The sequence below is a fragment of the Enhydra lutris genome, unplaced genomic scaffold, assembly GCF_002288905.1.
Source record: "Enhydra lutris kenyoni isolate GAN:26980312 unplaced genomic scaffold, ASM228890v2 scaffoldscaffold13, whole genome shotgun sequence".
NCBI lineage: Eukaryota > Metazoa > Chordata > Mammalia > Carnivora > Mustelidae > Enhydra > Enhydra lutris.
This window is the reverse complement of record NW_019154097.1, coordinates 20,940,957-20,968,955: the sequence shown is the minus strand read 5'-3', so window position 1 is coordinate 20,968,955 and position 27,999 is coordinate 20,940,957. Positions and strand designations below refer to the sequence as shown.

General features: G+C 52.6%; 1 protein-coding gene across 3 annotated transcripts in view; it reads left to right on the top strand.

Annotated features, from left to right (window-relative positions):
• The window catches only part of LOC111146044 (whirlin), an 89,616-nt gene that overhangs the window by 6,155 nt on the left and 55,462 nt on the right, over positions 1 to 27,999 (top strand). For all 3 annotated transcript variants that reach the window (XM_022501421.1, XM_022501419.1, XM_022501420.1), the window contains exon 2: positions 18,070 to 18,288. In XM_022501421.1, the coding sequence (XP_022357129.1) occupies positions 18,070 to 18,288 (219 nt within the window). The remainder of the gene's footprint in view (positions 1 to 18,069; positions 18,289 to 27,999) is intronic.

Below are 27,999 nucleotides of genomic sequence, written 5' to 3'. Positions count from 1 at the left end.
GGACCAAATCCTACGGCAGCTGGTTATTTCCTCTTCACATGAGGGAAGTGTTTTGTAGGCTGGAAGAGAATGCCCTTATTTTTGAGTGGGGGAGAGATTGATATTACTATTAGAAGAGTCCTGCCTCTTGGCTTTAAGCTGGACACGAAAGAGATCGAGAATTACCCCGGAGCCAGCGTCTTGTTTTTCTGTCAACTTCCTCTTGCGACACACCCAGAGTTGTTTATTACCTGCCACAGACTGATCATCTGGACACCGCTGCAAAGATAAGGACGATCCTTTAACCCCCGCCTAATTGGATTCGGTGTGTGTCGTTGCTTCCCTCTTCTGCCACGCGGCACACAGCCTGTACGCACCTGTCAAGTGCGCGCCGCCCCTCACATACCCGTCTGCTCATGCGCCCGGCACGTGTGCATCTCCTCGAGTCACAATCCGCCCCCACCCCCTCCACCCTGCAAAGGGTTTTGCACTGAAGCAGGCGTCCATGAGGGATTAGGCTCCAACTGGCTTTCCAGCAAGATTCTTTCATGACCTCGAAGAGCGGCGTTTGGGCTCCACTGCTCAGGCACCCCAAACTAGTGCCCAGCAAGGACCAGAGAATTTGATTAGAGGGAGTGACATTTAATGGCTGGAGGTGTTTGGAGGTTGAAATATGAATCTTTCAAAACCTATTCTTTTTTCTTCCTTTTTTTTTTTTTCTTTAAAAAAAACCCAAGCAAGAATCTGATGTGAACAGGGAGCTCACACAGGCTTCTCATTGTGCCCCAGGGTGGGGGGCTGCTTTTTAAAGGTTCCTGTGCTGCAGACATTTCACTTGACTTTGACAGCATGGCAGGTGGCAAAGGGTGCTGAGAACAGGAATCAGACCATTTGTTTCCTGTGCACTCCTGGCGTCTGCTGCAGGAGGCAGCACCGCGGGGCCAGTGCACTTGTGTTTGAACTTTGCTTTACCGGAACGCTCCGGAGGAAAGGAGGCTGGCGTCAGCGAGTGAGCACTGCCTCTGTGTCAGGTGCTTTCTCCTTCCCTGGAGGGGAGGGGTTGGGGGGAGGCCAGGAAGGTCAGGCTCCAGGAGTAAAAATTGACCAGGCCCGGGTCGCCATGGGGAATAGAAACGAAGTGGCCCTTCTGCCCTACGTTCCTGCCTGGAACCCAGCCCTAGGCAGTCACGCAGCCAGCCTCCTGGAAGACGCGGCCAGGCCCCCTGCTGGAAGGCAAGCAGGCATCATACTTTGTGCCTGACATTCGGGAGCCTTTGGGGAACCATCTGCAGACTTCATTTTATTAAGTGGGGAGTGTGGTGCCCATGCATCAAGGGCAGGTGGCATGTCTGAGCCCCACCTGTCCTCATGGGAGCCGTTTATCCATGCAAGCTCTAAGCGGCACTTCGCGCTCCCAGGCCTGTGGCTGGTGCTCAGAGTTCATAGATGGACGGTCAGTGGCCCCTGCCTTCGGGGAGCTGTGGGGGGTGGGGGGCACGGGCCCACCATGGGCCACAGGTCACTGAGGGTTTTAGGTGCTGTGACATCCACATGCCTCCACATCTCTGCCACCCTCTCTCCAAAGCAGGCCCCCACACCCTCCCCTCGTGCTGCTGTAATTTCCTTCAGAGCACTGCTCACCATGGAAGGACCTTCCACTGGTTTTGTTGGTTGTGTGCCCTGCCCTCGGCAAATCAGCTCCATGGAAACCAAGATTCGGTCCCCATTGCTTCCTCACCCACCCCAGCACCTCCACAGGGCCTGACACGCAGTAGGTGTTTTAGTAAATAAATATTTGCTGAGTGAATGGAATGATCTTGCATCCAGTGCAGTGCTGGCGAGTTCAGGATTCCTTGGTTCCCAAGTGTGACAGCCGAAGAAAATCCGTGTGTTGCAAGGCGGTGGGTGCTTGGGGAAAAACACTGAGGAATGCCATAGGTTCTAACGTATGCTTCACCACGATGGTAATGGTGTGGCTGTAAGCAGATCACGTGCCCTCTCTGGCTGCCTCAGTCTTTGGAGCTGTGAAATGGGCATAGGCATATCCCACTTGCCTTTCCAGGATGGGCATGGAATTGTATGACTTAGTAGGTACAAAAACATTTGGTAAATGGGAAACCCTATGCTACTACTTTAGCAAAAGACCTTTAAAAACAAAACAAAACAAAACAAAACACGTGGTCTGGGTGGGCAGGAGCTTTTCCCACCCTCTGTGGCCCCAGCCAGCCTACGAGACCTCTTCGGTTAGTTCATTTGTTGCTTTGCTCTCAATTTTAAAACCACATTCCCAGAAGTGGGTTATTTCTTGCAACCTGTATCTGTGATTCCAAAATAGAATCATTTATGCATTCTGAAGCAATCAATGAAGCAACTTTGGGTGAGATATATCTTCCGGCTTTTTGTTAAATAGATAAACAAATGAACAAAAAAGAAAAAAAAAAAAGAAACAAAACCCAGCCCTGTTCAGGTTTGAAGAAGCCCCAGCATTTCAAGTAGAGGCCAAGTTCCTGCTAATCACACGTACATTTAAAAGCTGCTTTATCCTCTATCGAAAATGCATGAGTGAATTTATTTTTTCTCCTTTTCCAGTCCCAACCCCTTTACCTCCGTGTCCTTTGAGAATTTGTGTTCCTTCCACTAAATTGGCTGTGGCTTTGCTTCAGCTGGTAGCCAGTTTCATAGTTATTTTTCCTCTCTATCTGAGTTTTCATAATATCAGCATCCTCTCAACTTTGAATGCGAAGCAAATATTTCAGCCTCCCGTAAACAAGTCCCAAGATGTCGTCTTCACCAGATTCTAAAGCTGCAGGTTACAGGGAAGAACATAGCAAAGTGGCATCCAAAAGGGTGTATCTAAGGAATCTAGAAGTAGTGATTCAGAAAAGTAGCTTGCCCGAGAGTTAACAAGCTCCCTAGGCAAGTCTTTATCACACTCAGGTTTGGGAAGCACCCCCCTCCTTTGGGATCTGCCCCCATCCCCGACATTTATCCACAGAAAGACTTGACCGGAGAGTGGACCCACCCTGTCCCTATCCGGAGCTGTTCTGGAGCAGGACTCCAGAAGTGCAAGGTCCCCTGATAGGTTGGACAATCCAGGGAAAAGAGGTCTGTACCCAAGAGGTTAGAGATAGCTTTTGGAGATGGACCTGGGTTCATCTGACTGTGTTACTTGGCCGTGACCTTGAGCATCTCCCTTGGCCTCTCTGTGATGCAGACCCCCTCACCCTTACAAACAGGTTATTGCTATTGTCGCACATTAAAAGTTCGAGAAATAGGGCCACGGAGGCCCCACTGCAGGCATTGTAATGACAAATGTTATCGACTGCATCCTCCTGGCTTTGAAAGTCTTCTGTTGTGCCTGCTTAGTCTAAAAAAAGAAAAAAGGTGCCTTTGGAAGAAATGACTGGGGCTCAGGGCCCTCTCGATGCATCATAGCTGGTTGAATTGCGGAGTCATTTACTAAATGTGGTCAATATTCCCACGTAGCGTTTCTCTAAAAGTGCAGTTGCTCCTGTTTGGGTTTTGGCATCTGCATTCTCTTTCGTTTTACAGAGGTAATAAAGTCCGGAGATCGGATTTGGAATCGTATGTCCCCACCTCTCTTAAAAACGTGGGGCAGGTACTGGGCTCAGAGGCCAACGCGTGACAGTGTAGTTCCCAGATCAGCTGCATCGCTGTCCCTGTTCCCCAGCATCCTTCCTTCTTGGGCTCCCCAGGGGCCTTGATGAGAAGGGAGAGAAGGTGGCTGTTTTTCCAGAACCCATTAAAGCAATTAAATGCAGGCTGAAAGTGGTGATTTGACAATACAGCATCGGTACTTAAAAAAAAACAAACCCTGGAATGTATTTGAACCACATCTGAAATGGTGTGTGAGTCTTCATTAAGAGGTTTCTGATTAAGAAAAGAGAAGAGTGGTCCAGTGTTCCAAGATTATCCTTCCATGCAGGTGGGGAAGGGAGGAAGTCTGGGGAGGGGTCTTCCTTCTGCTGTTTCCATCCTGCGGGCTGGGGAGGATATGGTGTCCTATGATGTGTCTGAGCCCAGCGGGACCTTCATCCTTGCTCCGTCTCTCCTGCCGTCTCCTCTCTCTCCTCAGGGGGCCCCAAGCCTATTCCACCTTCTCCCAAACTCGCTTAAACCCTCTCTGCCCTCCACAAGTTCTTCTGGTCCTGAGGGTTTAAGTCCGTATGTTCAGTTTGTCCCCAGATCCCTTCCTCTCTTCCATGCTGTCTTTGACCAGGACCTGGGCCTCCTTTTTAGTGTCTTTCATTCATTCATTCATTCATTCATTTATATTTTCAGCTCTTCCCCAGTATTAGCAAAAGCATTTTTTTGCCTTGAAAGTCCTGGCTCCTTTCTGACCCCCTGAAGGCACCTCATCCTCTTGCCCACAAATCATGGGCATTTCCCAAGTTAGTGACCTTGACCTGCTCTCCTCTCTGTAGTCTCCCCATTGGGGATTGCACCAGCCCCCGTGAGGTTAGACCCTCCTGGCCTGATCCCTCCCCAGCACATCTCAGACCACACCTCCCCCTTCCCTGCCATTGGAGGCCAAAGTGCAACGGCTTCCTGGCTGTCTGTCTGTCTCCCATCTTGCAGTCAGTCCATTTAGTATCCTGGAAGCAGGGCACACTTCCGAAATTTGTCTCTCATCAAGTGGTTCCCTGCCTAGCACCTTGCCCTGGAGCTGAGAGCCTTCAGGGCAGAAGCCGAGCTCCTGAACCTGGTGTTCAGGCTGCGTGATCTGATCCCTTTCTGTCTGCAGACAGTCCGTTTCTCTGGCTTTTCCCCGAGTGCCGTCCACACTTGACCAGACAGGCAGCACTGCCCTCCTCTGAAAGGCGGCTCTGGGTCCCTGCACCTGTCGACACCCACAGCCCCAGTGAGGCCAGCCTCAGTGGATCATCCCGCCCACCCTCAGCTACCCTGTCTGCAGGAACCCCTCTCCTCTCCCCCATGGCCCCATCAGCATAGTGACCCTGATTCACTGGTTGTGACACAGATTACACATCTCCAAGTGTTTCCTTGAATTGCTCTGTGGTAATAACTTCTGTATTGAGGGCTCACGGTAATCCAGACGGTATTCTCTGGACTTTCTATGCATGAACTCACTTGAACCTCACACTAGCCCAATAGGTTCAAAGTAGGTACCGCTTTTATTGCTTTGTTGTACAAAAAATTGCAAAGAGTTTGTCACTTGCCTATTGTCACAAAGATGGAAGGTGGCAGAGCCAGGAATTAGAATCAGGCTTTGTTGACTTGAGGGGGATGCATCTGTCCCTCCAACGTCGAGAGAGGTGACATCCCGTGATGCTATAGCCTGGGCCCTGGAACGAGGGCTCTGGGTTCGAAGCCTGGCTCTGCCACTGTGCACCTGTGGGGCCTTGAACAAACTCCTTGACCTCTCTGATTCTCAAATGCCTCTTTGATAACGTTGTAAGAGGAATAATAGTCAACCGCAGGCGTGTTTCTGAACTTCCCTGTTCAATTTCCTCGTCTCTAAAGTGGGGGTAGTAACAGCCATACAGTTAACCTCTGAAAGCACTGGGGGGAATCTATTGATTTGAGCATTTCGTGATTACCTGCTGTGTTCCCACCGCTGTGTTGGGGTCTTTTCCGCACCAGTTAAGACTTCTTGGTATAGCATACATAGCACCTAAGATGCTTCTAAGCTTACAATTCTGAGCCCACGAATAAATACGGCCCCCAAGGACCAGCATGTGTGTGCCGCCTGGAGCTCTGCAAGGGCTTGGCGCAGATCTCCCCACTGGCTCTTCGGCGCAGCCCCCAGGGAGAGGCGGCCGAGCATGGAGAGGAAGAAGTGGCCGGTCACCAGTAAGCTGGTAGGAGGTGGCAGGGCTGGGATTTGAACTCTCTTTCTTCCTGCCTCCAAAGTGTGCGCTCATTGCCACCTCCTGGCGGGTGTGCAGCCTAGCACGGCGCTGGCCGGAGCCCCATTTCAGTGGATGGACATTTCCTCTCTGACGCTGTTTTCCTTATTGAGACGGGCGTTGCAGCCGTTTGATCAGAAAACCCCCCGAGTGAGCAGACAGCCTGGGCCGCGGCCGCCCTGCCCTTTCCTGGGCGAGCTGGGTGCATCTTACTGATATAGGCTTCAGGTACCCCCGCAGCACTGGGCACTCTTGCCCTCCTCCTTTTTTTCCCCCTTCACCCTCTCTTATCTCTCTTGCCATGCCCAGACCTTTGTCAGGATTTTATTTTGTGCATTGTCTGTGAAAATTCCCTAAATAGATTAACTGTGACCTCGATTCCCCCCCGCCCGCATTGGGATAAACCCGCAACTTAGGAAACCCTCTCATTGATGGGGCCGAGGGTGCGAATCCGCCTACGCCGTCTGTGTGGTCTGCAGTGCGGGCACAGCACAAACAGGGTCTCTCGGGCCTCGTGTGAGAGGCCGGTGGTCGTCAGCACCATTGCAGGCGGGACAAAGGAAGGGCCATCTTGTTTGGTTCATAGGAAACACGAGGAGCAGAGGAGTCCGCCTGTGCATTTAAAATAAAATGTGTGTATGCACGTGTGTTAATGACCCGAGAGATACGGGTTCAATTATAGAGCTCGGAAACCCCAGGAAAACACAAAGGAAAAAGACCCCCCCCAAAACATCGATGATCCACTCACCCAGAAATAATCACTATTGACAATTTGACTTCCGTCTTTCTGGTCCCCCGCATGCCCGCGTGTGTAAATTCCTACTGGGAATATTCTACAAAACTGCCGTTCTGAACATAGTTTTTGAAACCTGTCTCACCAAACAGTGTATCATGACTCTGATAAATGTTTCTAGAACGTGGTTTTTAACTATTGCGTCATAGCAAAGAGGTGCGTGATTTATTTGACTGATTTCTTTTTGGATAGTTTGTTTCTTAAATGTTAGCCACATTGCTGCTTTAGACAATGTGTCCTGGCACATTAATCTGGAAGCACGTCTCTAAAAATTCCTTGGGCTGTCTTTCTAGAGGTGGCATTGGCTCTGGGCATAGGCAGAATTTTAAGGCTTGGTTCACTGTTGCCAGATTGTTTTGGGGGAAGAGTGTCTTATTTTACAGTCTCCTCTATCAATGTTAGCGATATATGGGATGCTTCATTTTTCCCCCAGCCTTGCCAACACCGGATATTATATTTCTTTCCCATTTTTGCTGATCTGTTGGACAAAAAGGTATCCTGTTTTAATTTGCATAATTTAAATAGTGAGGTTGAATACCTTTGCATGTTTATTATTTGTATAGCTGTATACACATATACTTAATATGTAATAAATAGCATGTAGCAGAAGGTTTCGTGCACATTATATAACACTGTTGTATAAGATATATGTACATTTATTTTTGGTGTGTAGCTGACTGATGTCCTATGGCCATTTAATCACAAGGGTGTTACATTTCTACCTCCTCAGAACTATCAGCCTTTTCTTCAAGATTTAAAAACAAACATTTGTTAGGAGTAGCTGTCGGGTGGTTGATTCATCTGGAATCCACCTGGAATTCAGATTCTTTAGTCCGAGGGTGAATTAAATTGGAGGCCTATCCCTTGTTAGCAGAATGCGCAGAAAGTGGTGAGGGACAGGAATGTTAAGTGTCCTCCAGGAGAATATACTCCATCCATGTATCCTCTCTTGGGCCAAGAAAATGTTGGTATATAATCAGATTTTTCTGACAGATGGATGTGCTGTGGACATTGGTTCTAGGTCCTAGCAACTCCATTGGAAACCCATCGAGGCTTGTCTTGAGTGATTATGTTGATGACTCCTAGAATCTTGTTAGTTCTTCCCAAAAGAAAAAAAAGGAAAAGAATAAAGAGACTGAATTTAAAAGAACATTTGTAAAGCAATTTACTTAAATTATAAGAGACTAAAATCCAGGCTTAGTGGATTATTGAAGAATTGCATTAAAAGGGAACCAATATCTTTCTGGAATCTGCTCTGTCCTCATCTTCTGAGTTCTTTTGCAAGGGGATGGCGATTCTGTCACTGTCTTGCGAGTTTCCCATAGCATTATCCCCAAGGACAACATTTTCTTTCTCTCTTTGATCCTTCGTGTTTTTCCTTTTCGCACAGCCTTAAGTCACAGAGACGTTTAGGAGCAAAGATACCAGAGATCAGGGGCTTTAAAATGTCAGGTCCCTGTTCCAGGCTCTGGGATCCTGGTGTTCCCAGCCCTGGAGCAAAGGCTTCCTTCTTCACACCGAGCCCTTGGAGAAGGTCAAACTCATAAAGAAAGGACAGTGGAGAGAATGAAGAGTTGATTTTTTGAAATCTACTTTGTAAGGCTCAATTAAAGGCAAATTGAAACAACGTTAAAAGAAAAATTCAAGAGGGGAAAGAAAATGTTGATTACTCCACCCTCCTAACTAGTTGTCCGTTCTCAGCCCTATCCCGGGATCCTTATTTCTGTGCTTTCACATTCCTCCATGGTTGGATCACCTGCTTCTGTTTATTTTTGCTTCATGCATATATTGGGCTGCATCTTGGGGAAGAGGGCTGCTCTGCGGTCTAAATTGATTTCCATGAGCTTGTAGCCGCTTAAAGAGGTGAGGTGTCCACAGAGAGCCAGAGCGGGTGGCCGTATGGTGGCAAGCTTTGCCCCAGATCCTAGCCTCATGACAGGCGCACAGCTGTCAGGGACACCAACGTGAAGCCACTGTTCTTTGAGACAGTGTACCGCTCAGTGTACCGCTACCTGTGTATGTCAGCGTTCCAATGGAATGTAAACTAACACTTTTGGGACTTTTATGTAACAGAATGTTTTTAAATGACATGATTCTTAGACCAAAGTCAGCAGCAGTAAAGTATGTCTGGGAGTGGAAGGAGAGAGTGGGATGAGAAAGCAGAGTTATTGCCCAAGCATCTGTGAAAAATCTCTCTGCTTCCAAGTCCATGTATAAGGTGTCTGATCCTTGAGATGTACTTCAGCATTCATTCATTCACTTGGCAGTTGTTTTCCTGTATGATTGGTGTGATTTAACATCCTCTTTGAACTCTACATATCCCGCGTTTACTTACTTGTTAATATATTTGTGGTTAATTTTTTTCCTACTTCAGAAATAATTGAGTGACTTAACTTAGAAGGGACATCATGAAAAAGGCACAGAGCTTGGAAACCATATTGGAAAGTGTGTGAATGTGTGTGTTGCCTTTAATGGGAATAATATTTCATATTTAAGTGGAGTTGTGAGCTTCCTAGCAAGCAAGGGGAAAAGGGAAAATCATGCATTGTTTAGATTCTACTAGAGAATTCATTGGTATTTCAGGAGTGGTAAAATTCTTCATTGGCAGTCAGTTTTAAAAGTAAGGCAACCAGTTTCAGGAGGAAAGCGATTTTTGCATTCCTTTTACATTTTCTTCATTACCTTTCATCATATGTGGAATCACGCATGATTTCCATTCTTTCATATTTATTGACACATCTGTGACCAAAACAGAATTCCCTGACTTCTCCATCTGCCAAGAAGGATATAAATAAAACAATCCCTGTATACGTATGTTGAGATATGTATTTTCAGGGATACAGAGCAGCACGTGCAAATAACTTGGAGCATTTGATACTATAAGAAAGGCCAGTGGCAGGGACAGGCGATGTGGCTGGCCAGGCAGCAAGTCCAGCCACACAGACCGGAGACACACTGCGTGGAGTTTGTATTTTACATCAGAAGCAGTGAGAGCATTTGGGCATGGAGGGGACAGGGTCCACTTGCATTTTATTTTTTATTTTTTTAGATTTTACTTCTTTATATGACAGAGAGAGAGAGATCAAAAGTAGGCAAGAGGCAGGCCAAGAGAGAGAGTGAGAGAGAAACAGGCTCCCCACTGAGCAGAGAGCCGATGCAGGGCTCGATCCTACGACCCGACCCGGAGATCATGACCTGAGCCACCCAGGCACCCCTCCACTTGCATTTTAAAAGGATGTCCTGGCTACAACACAGAGGCTGATTTCAGAGGCCGGGAAGCTGTTGCAGTTAGTGGTCCCTGTAAGAGGTAATTAACATAGATAAAAATGTGACGCAGAGGAAAGGAGCTCTGAAGACAGGGCTAATTAGGGCTTTACTTTGTCATGACATTAAAATATGCCCCAGTGGCAGAGAGTCCACACCATTAATTTCTGTCCTCCCTCCAAGTGGGGCTGAATGGGGAGGATCTTTCTAGCCCATGTGGCTGTACCTAGCACAAGCTCGGGGTTCAAGAGTTCGGGGGGCTCTCACTTGTTTATGGTCTGTAAGTCCCACGTCCCCTTTTCAGACCCTCACTTTGTCCATCTTGTGAGGCCAAGACAGAGGGTTGCCCTTGGGTATCTGAACCCCCTTTCAGTGCTGATGAAAGAAGCACGAGTTTTGAAAGTCCGAGATTCAAATCCAAGCCCTGCGTCTTACCCTCTTTCTGACCTTTCATAAGACACACGACCACCTAGAGTCTCTTTCCTCATCTGGGCGATGTGTGGTCATCCCCGTAATTCTACTGTTACCAGTAATGTTAGCTACCACGTGCTGGGCACCGGCAATGCACCCTACTGAGTGCAAGATGCTCTGTGTACATTATTTCGTCAGTCCTCATTTTGTCCCCACAGTACCTCCGAAAGAGGAGGCATCAGTATCCCCATTTAACAGGAGATGAAGCTGAGGCAACTTGTCTGTGGTCTCCTAACCAGGAAGAGATAGCACTTGGGGAATGGCTTTCTAGTGAATGTACCTTTACCCTGAGAAATTCCTGAGGGGGATCCTTACCCTAAAGGTACTTTTTTATTTTGGTGGTTTGCAATTCTCTAGTTTGCAGTTGGAAGATAGAGCCAAGGTTTGCCTATAACTAGGAGATTTCTGGAGCCTGTGGAAGAAAGCATAAAGGACGGTGGATCCCTGCACCAGAGTGAGAACCCTGCTTTAGGAAAAGGCCTAGGAAAGCCCCCACCCAGTCCCATCCACAGTGCTGTGGAGGAGGAAGTCTGGTCTTCCAGAAGCACAGATGTCGTAGTGCTGCCCCCTGCAGGTGATTTTAGGAACTACAACAGGGAGGGACAGGGGTGGTTAGGAAAAAAGATGCATTTGCCCGCTGCTTCAGCTAGAGAATTAGACACACGTGTGCTTCAAGATGCATGAAAAAGTATGTTATCGTGAGTTTGTTTGCAGTGGCAAAACCCGAGAACCATCTAAATGCCCAACAACAGAGGAGTGGGAATTCAGTGATGGTGTTTCTCTGCCAGGAAGAGCGAGCGCCAGAGCGCACAAAAAGATGAGCTTACTTACTATCATTGAACTGGTGGACAAAGATCGCCAAAATACATCTTTTTAGCTGGAAAAAAAACACGGTGATGAAAATGTTAAGTGTAAGTCAATTTGTAAATATCAGACAACAGTATTTTTGTATGTGGGCTTCCACATATTTATAAAATGCACAGAACATTCTGGAAGGACAGACAGTGGTTATGATGGGTGCTGGATTGAGACCCTATCATAATCAGACCTAACCCTTTTGCAGCTCCTACCTGTGCTCTAGGCACTAAACGCTTTATGCAGATAAACTAATTTAATCCTCACAGCCCCCATGTGGCAGAGCTGGCACGGGAGCCTCCGGGAGCCTCGGTAGCTGGGCTCCAGAGCTGTAGCTCCTGACCACTCTTTTGCTTCTCTTGCTAAATCCCATGTGTGCCTGAGGTGTGTGTGCTCCCGTGAGTGTGGAGAAGCATGGGGTGCCGACCTATGGCTGCCTGAGCCCTAGTGTAGGGCCCTGATCTTTCCGCAGGCTCATTTGAACAGATTCCCTGGGGGCTGCCTAGCATTTAGAAAGCTCAATAAATATCTTGTTGGAACAGGTTATAAAGAAAACAGAACATGTGGTGTGCCTCAAGGAACATAACTTGGAGTCCTAGAGACAGGATGTATGAAGCTGACGCGGGGACTCTAGTATAGGTGGCAGTGAAAATACAGAAGTGTGCTGGGTGCTCTTGGACATGGAGAGTCCGTTGCAATCCAGGAAGGCTCTCTGGAGGTGGTGGAAATGGGCTGAATGTCAAAGGCAGGGCAGATGTGAAAAAGTGTGAATTAAAGGAAGAAAGGATGTTTTTGAAGCTGAGGAAAGTTGTAAGAGAGAGGCTAGAGCTACCTCTGTGTTTGTGTCCATGTAGATAAGAGCTTTAGAGAATTCTGGGGCTTGGGTTTGGGAGAAGGGGCCGGTAGACTCAGGAAGGAAATTCACATTTAGTACTACTGTGTGCCAGGTGCTATATACTACATATAGGCGGTCTACATTATCCTTTTTTTTCTCTCTCTCTCTCTTTTGAGTTTTGAGTAATCTCTACACCCAACATAGGGCTCAAACTCATGACCCCGAGATCAAGAGTTGCACACTCCTCCATCTGAGCCAGCCAGGCCCCATGTTATCTTAATGATGCTTTCAACAGTGGCATTTTAAATGCAGAAACAGGCACAGAGAGGTAGGGTAATTTGCTGTGTCACACAGCAAGTCAACAGAGTCAGGATTGGTGCCCAGTGAGTCTGAACACGAAGCCCCCACCAAGCAAGGTGGGGGTCAGTGTGGGATCAGGAAAAGCAGGCGCACATCTTCCCTTTCTCTCTTCCTGATCACTAACTTGAACCTGGGTCTTAGACAGGCTCCCCTTCCTGAGGTTGAGCATCTCTGCTCCTGAGGAGAGAAAACTTGACTCTGCAGGCCTGTGTCCTGAAATAGGTTGGCTCAGTCACCACGAGGTGCCCTTCCTTGAGATGTTTCCGGAATGCGTCCTTTGTGCATGCCCCGAGGACAATAGTCTGATGGTCCCGTGACCTCGTGGTGCACTTCACACTCACACTTTGGTGCATGTTCTTGAACACAGAAGCGTGTGTGCATCTCCCGTGTGAACACACAACGCCCGGTCCCCTTTCCACTGCGGCCGTCTCCCGTCGCTTTCTCTGTCCTCTGCCGAGTGGAGGATCCTTTCGCCTGGACTGTGATTTGGGGGCTTGATAGTCGGCTCTGAAGAGCTGAGCGAGGCAAATTTGCCTCCTGAGAACATTAATCCAAGGGGCAAGTTATTAACTTTGAAGACATACACATATAATTTACATTTCCATAATCACAACACGCCGCCCCCAGCAGTCATCTGCTGATGGATGGTATCTGAGCCGTGCCGTCTGCTCGATCAGATCGCGATCGCAAGGATCTGACTCCGTGAACGCACGCGAGCCCTGGGTCAAGTCTCACCAGCAAACACACGGTAACAAGTGTGGGAACGCGTGCTCTGATGACCACTCCGCCTGTAGTGGTTCTCCCTAGATCTCACGTTGTTTGCTTTTTAGCCACAGCTCACTGAATTCTCTGGGGACAGGCACTGTGCCATAAAGGGCCCCTCCACCTAGAGAGAGAGAGGAATTAGGATCTTCATTTTACAGGAAAGAAACAGATGAACAGAGAGTGTCAGTAACCTGTGTGAGGTGGCACAGCCAAGAGCAGTTGGTTCAGGAGCCTGGTGCGGGCTGCCGTGTAGGAGACAGGCATGGGTGACAGTCACCAACTCGCACCAGGCAGAGCATGTTGCTTTAAGGTGGGTGTTGGATGTGGTTTTCTGCCCACGGACAGCTGCCTGCGAAGATCAGAGCCGCCCAGCCACGGTCCCACCGGAGACAGACATTCGTCGGTCTCCCCAGCCCTCAGGTCCCTTGGGAGGTCCCCTGCTGCCCATGGTAACTCGGGGTTGCAGTTACCACACCTCCCACACCTCGGATGCTCCGTCTGCCCTGGTGTTGATCCCTTCTAGCTGGCAGGGAGCCTCAGAGCCCCCAGGCTCAGGATCTGGGTCGAGGACCTTGACGGCAGCCTCAGCCCGCACAGTCTTGAGGACTCACTCCCTGAGGGCTGCCTGGACTCGGTCCCTGTGTATCCCAAAGCCCCTGATCTCTTTGCTGCTATGACTCATGACTGTCATGGGTAAATACAGCCTTTCCTTCTAGATGGAGCCACCAACCAGAGGACAGTGAAGTTGCCTTGTGGGGCAGAGCCTCAGCCGTTAGTGAGTTCAAGCTGCTCGCTGCCGGTTGGCAAAACTGAGACCCCGCCAGAGGAGGACATGGCCCCGGGCCACCCAGCGAGCCCGTGGCGCACCAGGGCCATGCCTGGGCCTCTGCCTCCCGGCCGGAGCTCCTTCTAGTTTCCTCTGCCGCCTGAGCCGCGTGGTGTGCAGAGGCTCGCTCTGGCCAGAGAAGCTGCTGGTTCCTCTGAGGACCGAGTGGCCGGGTGCGGCCGAGGCCCAGTCAGCGCCCGGGCCTGGGGGTGGCCGCGCGTGTGCGGGGCTGGGGGCATCGGCCAGATCGCCTTTGGAGTTCACTTCTCGGTTCACACAAGCAAGTGACTGTGTGAAAAAAATGGAGACAGAAAGGCAGTGAGAAGACAGAAACCAGCTTCTTAGACCGCCCTGTCTCCTTGCCTTCCCCGCGTGACACACACGTCGTGGCTGAAAAGGGCAGTGGGTGGAGCCTTTGGGGCGGCGTCTCTCAGCCCTGTACCAGGCAGTATCCTGAGAGCCTGCTCTGGGGTGCCAAGCGCCGTTTTGGGAGTCTTGGGCTGGTTCAGTTTTGGAGGAGGAAGTTCTTGCTCTCCAAGCCCCCCCTAGAAGCCCACATTGACCAAAAAGGCCAACAATCGGAGATTCTGGAAGGGTCTTCACTTGAGTGGCCGTCAGAGTTTCTGGCCCCTCAGTCTTATGGCGGGGGAACCGAGTGCACGGGGTGGAGGGGGCTACCCGGGGCTGGCCTCCTGTGTGTCCTTGGCTGTGTTTTCCTTACTCGTTCCCTCTCTGTCCCTTCCCATGTCGGGCTTCCAGGGTCCCCTTCTGTAAGACACCAGAGGCGCAGGAGACTCGGTGACCTCCCAGGCCCTCCCCGTTCCCGCCGTCCGTGGTCTTCTCACCAGAGGCACTAACCTCCTCTCTGTTCTCAAGGTTGCCGCTTGCCTATTTATAGAACTGACCAAGAGACTTGCACGGCAGCCAGCCGTGCAGGATACAAGACGTGCTCTCCGCCGCCTGCCTGCTTGTGTAACTCCCGGGATGAGGCTTCTCTGCACCTGGTTTCCCTTCTCAGTGCAGATGCCCGGGGAAGAGCGGCGTGTGGGCTGAGCTCCTACTGTGTGCAAAGGCCCCGGGCCTCCTGCGTGGTCTCCTGGAATCCCCACCGCCTTGGGAAGTGGGTGATGTTTCATGGTGCTGCTTCTAGACGGACAGCGCGGGCTGCGGGACTCACGGAAGCACAACTCAAATGCAGTTCTGCTTCCATGCACCGTTTCTGTTCTTTCCTCTGTTGCTGTGGATGTCGGGGCTCAGGCTCACAGTCTCTTGAGGGAGGGAGCAGGGAGGAAGCAGGCCAGGGGGCCGGGCCTCCAGCCAGCAGTGTCCTCATGGAGGAGGGAATCCTGGATGGGGTCAGGAATCCTGAGGGGTCAGGAAGGCACGGGGGCCTCACAGATTTCTGCTGAGGCTGCTGCTGCCCTATGACCCCCTTCCCTGTTTCCTCCCCCAGAGCTCTGCTTGCTCCTTGGCCTCTCCATCCTGCCCCTCAAACTTCACACAGGTTCTGCCTTCCCAGCTGTCCTATCGGGGGGAGTCCCAGGAACTTGCTGAAGGAGCGCTAAATCTCTCCCTGCTCATCTTCTCGGAAACGCTTTGTAAAAGCAGACTTTTGGAGAGCTGCCATATTCTCATTATCCCTCCACCAGAGACTGGCATTTATTGATTTATTGATTTATTATTTTTTATGATGTTAGTCACCATACAGTACATCATTAGTTTTCGATGCTGTGTTCCATGGTTCATTGTTTGTGTATAACACCCAGTGCTCCGTGCAATCCATGCCCTCCTTAAAACCCATTACTGGGCTGACCTTTCCCCCACCCCCTCCCCTCTAAAACCCTCAGTTTGTTTCTCAGAGTCCACAGTCTCTCATGGTTCGTCTCCCCCTCTGATTTCCCCCAATTCACTTTTTCTTTCCTTCTCCTAATGTCCTCCATGTTATTCCTTATGCTCCACAAATAAGCAAAACCATATGATAATTGACTCTCTGCTTGACTTATTTCACTCAGCATAATCTCCTCCAGTCCCGTCCATGTTGGTGCAAAAGTTGGGTATTCATCCTTTCTGATGGCTGAGTAATATTCCATTGTATATATGGACCGTGTCTTCTTATTCCATTCATCTGTTGGAGGGAACTGGCATTTAGCTGTGGACTTGAGGAGCCCTGGCAGCTCCCAGCTTACCCTGCCTCCTCCGGGAGAGGCTCAGTCCAGCCAGGGCTCCCCACTGTGGGTGATAGCTCTTCCCTTGGCCCCTTTTGTCTTTCCAGAGTACTGGGGAATCAGGAGAACACGGCCCAGGGCACATCCAGGCAAGCTTGGGGAGTCAGAGAGCTAGATACTCCCCTTTTTGAGGCATATTCTTGTTGTTTTCTGAGATCAAAAGCAATGTATCATCATTCTGGAACATTTGGAAAATATTGAGAAAAAGGAAGAACAAAATAATAATCACCCATAATCCTGCCGCCCAGAGAGACACTGTTGGCGTCCTCGGCTTCGTTTTGTTTCTCCTGTGTGTTTTTATCTCTGCATCACTGAGGTCATCCCGTAAGATAGGATGGGGACCTTTTGGCCCCCCTGCACAGTACAGCATATCACGGATCCACGGCTTTACATACGCTCATCATCATTTACAAATGTGATTTTAACAGCTGTGTGAGCTTCGTATGAGCAAGCTGTAGCCCCCCGCCCCCGATTGCAGGGTTGGCTGTTAATCCCCCCGCTAAGTGACCGTCCCTCGATAAACAGCATCATGTCAGCTCCAGGTGCCCCATAAGAAAGCAGTACGGCCAGTCTCAGCGTCCACCCCAGGTGGAGAGCGCGGGCTCTCCTCTCTTCCTGGTGCTTCCATCCCCAGACTGGGAAGTATAGAATGAAGTTGGGGTCTACACTCAAAATTAGTCGCTATGGAAAAGGAACCCCTAATTCCCAGTGCGTCGTAGGCAGGCGATTTGCCTCTATTTGTTCATCTGAAGAATGGACCTCTCTCCCGACAAGATCGGATTCCATGAGGATTTCAGGAGGAGGCAAAGCATGCCGGGTACGGAACAGAGTGTCTGACGCAGACAGGCTCTTTGTCAGTGTCCGGCTATCATTATCAATCGTTTCATCTCTCAACTCTCTTGTCGGGGTCACTAAGACCACCCCCGGCTTCTGCGAGAGCTCACAGGTTCAGCGTATGGTTGTACTTGTGGCTAAGATTGATGACAGCGAGGGACGTCTGGGTGGCTCAGTCAGTTGAGCATCTGGCTTTGGCTCAGGTCATGATCCCAGGGTCCTGGGATGGAGTCCCGCATTGGGCTCCCTGCTAAGCGGGAAGTCTGCTTCTCCCTTTCCTTCTCCACCGCCACCACCCCCCCACCCACCCCTTGTGCTCTCACACTCTGTCTCTCAGATAAATAAAATCTTTAAAAAAAAAAAAAAGATTTATGATAACGAAAGGATACACAGCAAATGAGCACAGGGAACAGGCTCAGGGGGCAGAGTCTGTAGGAAAGCAGGCATAAGCCTCTGAGTCTCCCTTTGCTGCAGGATGAGCCCAGGATGAGCTGGGAGATGTCCACCAGCGATGCTCATTGGAGAGTCAGTGCCAGGGTTTTTACTGGGGTCTGGTCACATTCCGGACCCCCACATAGCTTGCACAAGGAGTGTAGGCACGGTGAGCTAGGTTCGGGAACAGGAGGAACACTCAGAATCTAGGTTCCCAGTGCCCGCCAAGCGGGCCTTCCGAAGGATGCCGTCTTGGGCCTGCTGTGTTCACTCTTTCTGCACAGTTATGCTGAGTGATCGTGTTTCTTACGTTTGGACCACTTCAGGATGGGGTAGGACGGATGCCCTTGTTTCCGTAGGACAAAAATTGAGGGCTACAGAAAAAAGAGCCGGGGGGGCGTGGGGGGCGCTGGTAATTCAGGGGCCGGCCTCCTGCTCCCGGCGTGGGGTCCTGAAAGAAGTAAATTCCGTGTACTGGGAGGGGTTTCCCTCGCTGTCCCCTTCCCGCTAACCCTGTATCCCTCTCTCTCTCTCTCCAGGCTCTGAAGGGCTCGAAGAAGCTGGTGCTGTCCGTGTACTCGGCGGGGCGCATCCCCGGGGGGTACGTCACCAGCCACATCTACACCTGGGTGGACCCGCAGGGCCGCAGCATCTCCCCGCCCTCGGGCCTGCCCCTGAGCCACGGCAGCACCCTGAGGCAGCGTGAGGGGGACTCGAGGAGCGCCCTGAACCTCCTGCAAGGCGGGGACGAGAAGAAGGTGAGCCGCCCGGCCTCAGCCTCGGCCTCAGCACGCCGGCCAGGGGCGGAGGGCTGGTGCGGGAGGCTGGGCCCCCAAGACCCCATTCTCCCTGCCAGCCCCAGAACGGGGACGCTTCTTAGAGTCTGGACGAAGGGGCTTGGTCCTTTCGGGGCTCTGTTCTCCTCTCAGGGCGCTACCGAAGGGTTTGAACTTGTCTTCTTTCTGACCCATGCGATGTACATTCTGATACAGGCTAAGATCCTGCCCCCAGAGAGCCCAAAGACTGTGACTTAAATCAGATCGTTTATTTCTCCCTGACACCGAACAGGGGACAGCGGGCAGCTCTGCCCCCCGTCTTATTGTGGACCCACCCTCACCCCTGTCGTCCTCCCCTGGGCTCCTGCCCCTTCTGATGCTTGAAGCTGCGACCCCGCCAGTTCCCCATCCTAGCCCCTGGAGTGGAAGAGGGAGGAGAGAGCGCTCAGAGCCCTGCTTTCAGTTCAGCATGATTCAGCTTCTCAGTGGTCGGGACTCAGGGGCATAGCCGCACGCAGCTGCGGGGACCACAGGCTCCGACGGAACCCTCTGCGGCTGTGTGTCTCGGGTTGTCAACAGCAGGCACTGGTACTGGTCCCCTTGTACCAAGTGAGAACTGACAGGGTGTGGGCAGTTCCAGACCTGAATCGGAGTGGAGAGCTCGGTGCGCCTCCCAGGGGAAAGGGATTTCCCCCGTGTCAGCTCTCTGGCTCTTTCCAGGGGCAGGCGTGTGGCCCACAAGCACCGTGGGGTGTGGTCACCCGAAGACGGGGGCAGGGGCATCGAAGCCCTCCCCCCCTCATAGCATGACTGCTACAATTAAAAAACAAAAAGACGGGAGATGATTCCCCTGAGTTTTTGAGCATCACAGTGGGTGCTGTTTGCCTCGCACCCCGTGGTTGCTAGGAGACCAGGAATGTGAGTCCTGCACGGCCGGCTCTCCAGATGTTTTAGGAACTGAACACCCACAGCCCCAGGCCATGTGGCTTGGGATTCCGGGCCAAAGCCTGCCCTCTGGAGACTCTTGACAGCTCTCCTTTCCCGCCCATGAGACCACCTCTCCATTTAATGTGCTTTGGGGCGGGCGAGAAGCTGCGATGGGGGGCCCAGTGGTAGACCCCCACCTCCCGAGCCACCCGGGCAGCTTTGTGGTGGCAGCGCTGGGTGGGCAGGGGTGTGCTCGAACCCCCTCCCCGCCAGGTGATCCGTGCTCCATAGCAATCTCGAGCCAGCAAGGCTGCCTGAGGCATGAAGTCATTTTCCAGCCCAGCCTTCCAGGACTGGGCAGGGAACTGGCTTAATCTTTCCTGTGTCGGGCATGGTGCTGATGGGTGCTGGGCGCTGGGCTTCAGCACCTCAGTGAATCCTCATGGCCACCCAGCCGGCTTAGCTGTCACCCACATTTCAAAGCACAGGAATCCAAGAGAGACTCAGGGCACTGTAGCAATTAAGACCCATTCCACGGGTCACCCTGTTCACCCCGTACTCAGTACTTAGTGAACACCTGTGGTGTGCTTCATGCTGTGATGGGAGGGAGGGATAGAGAAGTGGACGGGAGAGATGGGGCCCTGCTGTGGAGAAGCTTCCAGTGAGTTTGGAGTTCATGGGAAGAGTGAGACCATAATCCAGAAAGGAGCAAGGGTGAGCAAGATCATTAAGGTGGTGAAGAGTAATAGAAGGAAGTAAAATCCGGAGACAGAGGGGTGGAGAGTGACAGAGAGGGAGGCTCTGCTTCAGATGAGGTGGTCAGGGAGGGCCTCGCTGAGGAGGTGACTTCTGAGCTGAGACTTGGGAAGGAAGAAGGAGCTGCCATGTTCTCTGGGGGCGGAAAATCCCAGGCAGCAAGGATAGCATGTGCAAAGGCTCTGAGGTAAAAATCAGTTCACATCTTCAGAGCTTAGCAAGAAGGGCCCTGTTGCTGGAATGGGGGCAGGGTTGGGAGGGCATCAGGTGCCCTCTAAGAGTCTTAGAATAACTTACGTAGGAACACAGAAGGTAGAGATTTAGGGAATTGTGCTCCAGGGAGGACCAGAGACCTCAGGAGGCAGGAAACACCCTGGACCACACCAGAGTGGCCTTCACAGATCTCACAGCTCCAGACAAGCCCCTTCTTTCCCTTCTGTTCTTCTTCTTGCCTGGATGCATCCTGGAAACCTCCCCATTTCCTGTTGTGAGGGCTATGGGGAAATCTCTCTGGAACCTGCCCTTCTGTTCCCTGGACCCAAAGCTCAGCAGGCCCTGACTCTCTTCTCTCTGGTGTCCTGGAATTGCCTAATACTCCAAATCACTGCGACCAGACTCCCAGACTTCCCATGCCAAACTTTAGTTCTCCTAGCCCAACCCCAGTGGACGCACACCTTCTAGAGACAGAGTGCCCAGGGCGGTCGTGGTTATGAAAATCCCACATGTCGCTAAGAGACTTGGGACAAACACTGGACACTGTCCCCTAAAGCTGCTTCTAGCATCGCAGCCCCTCCTGATAACGCCGTTCTCCATGCTGAAGTGCGGAGCCGACCTGTGAGGGCAAAGGAAGGAACAGAAGGGAAGAACAGTTGTAACTCTCTGGGAGTCAGACCCATCTGCTCTCAGGTCACAGTCACGTCCTCAGAGGCGAAGAGGCACAGGGGGCAGCAGGGAACTTTGCTCCGGGCTCCCGATCCTGAGTGCTCCTCAGCCTCCCCAGCTACAGTGACCTGGAACACACTCATTGGGGGGTGGGTTACACGGGAGAGCATCAGTACGACCAGGAGGGTAAGACACCAGAGCCAGGCTGCCTGGGTTCAAGTCCTGGCTCCGCCGCTTGCCAGCTGTGTGACTTTGGACAAGTTGCATAACTGCTCTGAGCTTCTGTCTCCTGTGCAAGATGGAGACGGTGGTAGGGGTTGCTTTCCCCACCACTGTGTTCATGTCGTGGCAGTACGGATGTCGGTTCTGGGTGCTGGTACACTCACAGTGCCTGGATCAGTGCCTGGCACAGCATAGGTGCTCAGTACTTATTATGTGAATGCCTGAATCAAAACAAAACACCTTGCCAACAGCCTGGGGCATGGAGCAGCTCACTCAATGCTTGCTGGGTGGGAATCCGATTCCTGTGTGATCTGACCCTCACACACTGTTCTTTGCAAAGTCAAAGAGGAGGATGTGGCCATCTGTTTCCCCAGTTGGCATTGTTGTAGGTGTGTGAACAGCTGCCACTATGTGCCCAGGGAGGAGAGCCACGTTCCCTGTCTCTGTCACCTCTCCTTCACCCACAAAGGAGGTGACACTCATCCGAGCTCAGCAGGTGTCAGGCCTTCCTCTTCGGGGTTCTCTCCTGGTTAGCTGGGTCTGATGGGCAGAGCCTACCCTGCCCTCTCCCCTGGGAAACACAACGGCTTAGGGGCAGGGAGGTAGAATCCCAGGGCTCTGGGCTTTCTTTTAAATTGTGGCAAAACACACATCACATATCTTGTATCTTCTTCACCATCGTAAGTGGTACCGAGTTCAGGGGCATGAAGTGTGTGCTCACTGCTGTGTGACCACATCTCCAGGACGCTTTTTCTCTTGCCAAACTCAGACCCGTTCAGGGGCAGCCGTTCCTCTTTCCAGCCCCTGCCAGCCACCAGTGCACTGCGTGTCTCTGAATCAGACCCCTCCGGGCACCTCGCGCGAGTAGAGAGATGGTGTCTTGTCTTCTTCTGACTCGTTTATTTCACTTTGCCTTCAGGACCCCTGCTCTCGTTCCGGTTACAGCACGTGGTGAGATTTCTGCCTGTTTTAAGGCCGATAATGGTCTGCTGGCCGGAGGGACCGCATTTTGTTCACCCGGGTGGTGTCGTCCTCTTGGCTCTTGTGCATAAAGCTGCTGTTCGTGGCTGTGCAGTGTTTCTCAGAGTCAGTCCTTGCGGGGAAGCACCCGGAAAGCCCGTGGCTGGAGCATATGGTGATTGTATTTTTAATGCTCTCAGGAAGCTCTGTCCTGTTTTCCCACAGTGGCTGCACCAGCCAGAGCAGAAGGTTCCGGTTTCCCCAAAGCCTTGTCAACACTTGGTATTTTCTGAGGGCTTTTTTTTTTTGGTCTGTTTGTTTTTGTTTGTTTGGTTGGTTGTAGCCATGCTCTAATGGCTGTGAGCTGGGGCAGGTCTTCCCCCACCTTCCGGTTGGAACTTGGTGCCTCACCATAGCAATGGCGGTGCCCCACGGCACCCAGATGGGAGGGGTGGAGTTCAGGGGCAGGGCCAGATCTCTCTTTCCCAGCCCTCTGTCCTGACATCACCCTGTGCCGCCCCCGCCCCCAGCGTGAGGAGCCTGGAGGAGGCAAGCTAAGGCGTCCCAAGGTCTGATGTGATGCATGCTCCGTAAAGGGACCCGGGAGGGTGCTGTGGTGTACGGAGGAGGGAGCTCCTGCCAGCTAGAGATTTAGGAGGGCTTCCTGGAGGAGGTAAGCCTTTGGAGTTTGGCTACATGGCAGTGGCAGGAATAGTGGTCCAGGTAGAGGGAAAGGTGTGGCAGTGGGAGGGAGGTTAGAAAGAAGTAGATGGATTCTAGTCCCCCGCTCCCCCGACTGGTGTCACATGGGAGTTATAGTTGGGACACAGAGTGTGGGGCCGGGTGGCAGGCTGGGAGTATGTGTGCCCCAGAGACATTTTCCTCTTGGCAGCAGGGAGTCCCTGAGTGTCCTCCTGGCTGGCAGGGGAACAAGGGTGACATCGATTCCGGGTCTGCAAAGACCTTTACGAGAGCAGGAAGAAAAAGGGGTGCTGTGGGCCCCCCTTCAAGGGAAGTGGACTGGTTGCAGTAAAGAGAAAAACAGAAAAGAGCCCCTGGAGCCCATCATGATGTTTCTGGTTCTAGAAGAGGAACCTCGAGGGTGGGAAATAGATCTTGGGGGGAGGTTCCAGCACTCTGCCGGCCTCCTCCCCCTGTGGGTGTTCAGAGTCAGGGGGGCAGGGGGCGAGCTCATTCTTTCACATGGCTTGAAGCGGAGGGTGGTTTGAACGTGCTTGTGGGGGCTGGGATGTGTAGGGGGAGAAGGGAGGAAGGGCGAGGTGGGTTGCGGGTTGTCTTCGGGGTGGAGGGAATGAGCGTAGTGTTTCTAGGTCCCGCTCCGAGGCCGGCGCCTCCCCACCGACCTGCCGCTGATTCTGAGCTACGGAGCCCAGACACCTGTTCTTGGGTTCTTTGTTCGAAGAGACAGTCGCTCTGGGGGGGCACGTGCAGCACACCCCACAGACAAGGAGAAGGGCTTTCAGAAGAGGCTCTCGGCTCTTCTGCTTCTGCTGTTGCCACAGGCCGCACGTACGTTGTCACCCTCTTTTTCCGGAGAGACGTTATGAACTGGGTGGCGCACACAGCAGCCAGAGCTAGAGAACCTCGACGCCCAGCGGCTCGGCCTGCTCTGACCTTTCCAGATTTCAGTGCAGTTTCATGGAAGTCATTTGACTCTGAAGCCAGATCTGTAGAGTATTTGCAGATCGTAACAGTAGTGCCGTTTTCCGGATGAGAAAATGGAGGTGCGGAAAGGCTGAATGAATTGCTCCAGTCCACACAGCCTCTGAGTAGTGAGGCCACGTTGTCCTCAGATCCTAAGTCCTGTCCTCCTTACCTTCTGGGCGGGACTGAGAAGGAAGTACCATCTACCCCGCGCCCACCCCCACCTCCTCGGGTGTCCTCTGGCTCTGGCTCTGCAGGCTTGGCCTGTGCACAGCCTCAGGAGAGGCCCCCCTCTAGCCCAGCTGCTCACTGTGCCAGGAGTCTTGGTCAGCACCTGGGAGTCGCTCAGGCAAGCAGTGGGGCAGGAACAGCCGATGGCAAGGCCCAGGTGTCACCCACCTGGGTCATTAGTCCCCGAGCAAATGGGCTAGTCCTATGCCATCACAGTGTCTTCAGCCCTCAGCCCCGATTCCAGGCTATGACCAAACCCCGCTGCAGCAGTGGCCGCTCCCCCAGACTCACTTGACCAGCCACTGGGACAAGAGGCGCCCTGCCCCTTGGCTTGGGCTGAGGCCCAACCTGGTACAGAGGGAGCAGGGACTTTGGGCCTGGGTTTGAAGCCTGGTTCCTGAACTTCCTGACCGGGTGACCTCAGACAAGTCACCTACTCTCAGGTTAGTCTAGTAAGTTTCCCTGTCGTTAGTACGGGGATAGTCCTGGTGGCCACCTGGGACTGTTTGAGGGCTTAGTACTCGAGTACGGAAGGGTGGAGCACGGTGCCTGGGTGCCTAGGACGTAGTCGTTCCTTCCAGGGACAGCCATCATGTTTCAAGTGCCAGCTAGGAGCTACGTACCTTTCCTATCTTTTTACCCTGAAACGTTTACTGAGTACCTACAGTGAGCCAAAACTGTTCTGAGTATTGGGAATACAGCGGCAACTAGCCAAGGATGACCGCCTTGAAACACTTACATTCGTGTGTGTGCATGTGTGTGTATGTTAAAATAAGTGATGTATAGTATATAGAAAAGGGCATAGGGGCAGTATATGGGTGGGCTAATTCTAGGCAGGGGCAGGGAGGGCCTCATGGAGAAGGTGGCGTAGGATCTGAGGTCCATGAAGGAGTCATCGTGCCTATATCCACCCTGCCGGGGGCTGAATGTCCAGGCTATTGGAAGCCTTAAGGAGTGTGGGGCTAGGAGTCCCCAGGTATAGTTTTTGGTAAGTCTGCCCTTCCTCTTGTTGGGTTTTGTCTTTGGCTTTTTGCTTCCCAGCAGCAGAATGGCAGCTGCGGCTCCTGCCATCACAGCTGTGTCCAAAGCAGAGTGGAAGCAGGGTGGGCAGGCAGAAGGCCCCTCTCACCCTATGCCTATGCCTCTTTTTTCTCTGAGGGCAGAATCGCTCCCAGCATCCACCAGCAGATGTCCTCCATCATGTCCATTGGCCAGAACTGGCCCAGACTACCCACGTCCCAGGCAGAAGGGAACAGGCTTGGCCCAGACTGACTACATCTCGGGGTTGTTGCTCTATTGCTTCCTCGATAGGGTCAGGGTTCTAGGGCAAAGCAGGAAGGGGAGGGGGAGTGGAGTGAGTAGTGCCTGTCCCAGGTACGTTGTTAGACTCTCAACTTACCTGACGGAGAAAACTAAAAATCAGAGAAGTGGGTCCTTCCCCCTGGTTTCCCAACAGTAAAGGGCAGACTCAGGATTTGAACTTGGGGCTGTGGGAGCAACGCAGCGTGCTCGTTAAATGCCTAGGCTGGCCAGCTGCCGTGTGGCCACATCATTTCAGCCCTCCTGCCTCAGTGTCCTCATTGGGATAATGGACATAACAATAGAAACCACAGAGGAAGAGAGAGGATTAAATGGGGCAATGCATCCAGTGCCTGGAATTCAGGAAATACTCAGTATGTTTAGTGACTAATTAATTTAACGAGTTATTCATATTATCGGTGGGAGTGGCATTCTCATGGTGCCGGCTCAGTGTCCTTTCCTGTAGGTGAATTTTTTTCCTGCCAAATGCTGGTTGAATTCCAGCAAGTGATTGAGGCAGGTTACCCTGTGGTTGATAGGACTGTTATTATAGCTCTGTGATACAGGCTGTTTTATTCCCACGTAACGGATTTATGGGGAGGTGGTGGGGAGGCGGGGAGGTTTGTTTCCATCCTCAGGGCTCAGAGGGGCCTGCCGCAGACAGCCGCTACCATCTGGCTGTCGGGGGGCTCCTTTTGGCTCTCTCCTCCCAGAATCTTCTGGGCTTGGAACTGGGGATCCCAGGTCGGGGAGGAGAGTGACTGACTTCAGGCCACCGCATGAGCTGAACTCCAGGTGTGTGTGCCCTAGGCCCTGAAGGCAGAGAGCATGGGGGAAGGGGTGCGTTCTGTGGGCATGGCAGGGGATCGGGAGGGAGCTGCACACTCTGTCCTCAGCGGTCTCACTGACCTCCCCCAGATCTGGGCCCCACCTACCCCACTCCCACCCGGCCACTGCCTCAAGGTGCACACGCTTTCCTGAAGGACCTGGCCAGCAGTCTTCCAAAAATCCGAATGAATCTGAGCAGGTCTCTCTTTCACCTAAAGCCCAGTCTTCTAGGCCTGGCTCTTTACCCCCCACTGACTAATCTTGTCCCTTCCCCGGGTTCCCCACCTTGCTTTAGCCAAACAGAACCCTACGGGACTCCTGGGGGCTATGCTGTGTCTGGGTTCTGAGCTTTTGCCACCTTCCTGCGCCCAAAATACTTGTGTGTGGTCGTTCATCACCACAGCAGGGCAGTGCCCTGGGTTCGACGCTGGTACAGGGCACCGGGGCCACGGGACTGGACAGTGGGCGCAGTGGCTGTGACACCCGCCGCGGGGGCACAGGGGATGCGCTGGCCCTCAGGGTCGTCCCGAAGGAGGCAGGGGTGGGGCTTTCACCTGCCCTCTTCTCCTAGTCCCTGGATGGGAGCTGCTGGGCAGGGGGAGGTGAGCCACCAGCAGCCACCAGTCCCCGCCCTGGGGACAGGGACCATGTCACATGCTCCTGTGATCCAGTGCCCCGCACGAGGCCCAGACTTGGGGGGCTGGGTGAGCGAGTGGAGCGAACCAGCCACTGCTCAAGTGCACGGCCCATCCCGGCCTCTGAGGCAGCGGCGTCGGGGAGGACGCCTCGGCCTTCCTTCCAGGGCACCCCATCTGTGCACGCAAGCCCCATTGCTGGCCGGCCGGGGCCACCAGGAAGATAAGAACAACAGCCAGTGTTTTCTGAGTGCCTGTGCTGCGCTGGGCACGAACCCACGCCAGCTCGCAGCTGTCCCAGCCGCGGCGCTGCACTGGGCTGGGCGGGGCCGTCACAAGGGGCTGCGTTGTCAAGCCGGTCCCCAGCGCCTGCCGTTTCCAGAACATCCATCACTCTGACGCGGCTGGGTGACCGTCCCCCGGTGCCCCCCTGAGAGCAACGGGGGCTCACAGATGCTGTCCTTTCTAATGTGGTCTTCCTTCGGGGGAGCAAACCGGGAGCCGACTCTGGCCTGAAGGGGGTGGGGCCACCCCAGAGCCTGTGGTCCTAGAACCAAACGCCCCAGAGGCGTTCTGTCTGTTGGACCCTCTCCTGACGTCCGCCAGCCTGCAGGAGTCAGCTGTGGCTCGGTGGCCTTGTCTGGTTTTGTCACATGCAAAGTGGAACCAACAGTGGCTGACGTTTGCCAAGCATTCACTGTGGCCCAGAAACTAGCCTGCATCTGTCTCTTAATGTGACCCTTTCCGTAGAAGCCCTGTAAGGCTAATTTCATCTTCTTTTTGTGGGTGAAGAGGCCGAAGCACCGAGAGATTAAGGATGTTGCCTGAGATCTCACAGCAGCTCCCCCCATCGGGCAGTTTGGACCTGAGTCTGTCTCCTTCACCATCTCCACCCAGGGTGGTTGAAGAATTAAGTGGGATTAATACATGCAAAAGACTGTGTTCTCTTTGGGTCCCTTCCTTGTCCCGGTCTTAACCTGTTTAGGGATATTTTCTACCCTTTTGGGGTGAGTTCGGGGTCTTCTGGTGCAACTCCTCCTTTTCCCTAATTCCTCTTTCATACTCAAGACATATGCATGTTCCTGCAGGCTCCTTCATGGATTATGAGGCCTTCCGGAATCAGCCCCTAGCCTCCCCTGCTTGTCCCCTAGCCCCCCAGCTCCCCCTCAGCGCTCCCCGCCTAGGCCATAATGACTCACCCCACAATCCTATCCTGAGCAAAGCACGCTCCCCTACTGCCGCGTGCTGACCTTGGAAAGCCCTTCCCACCCCTGCTGGCCCCTGCCCG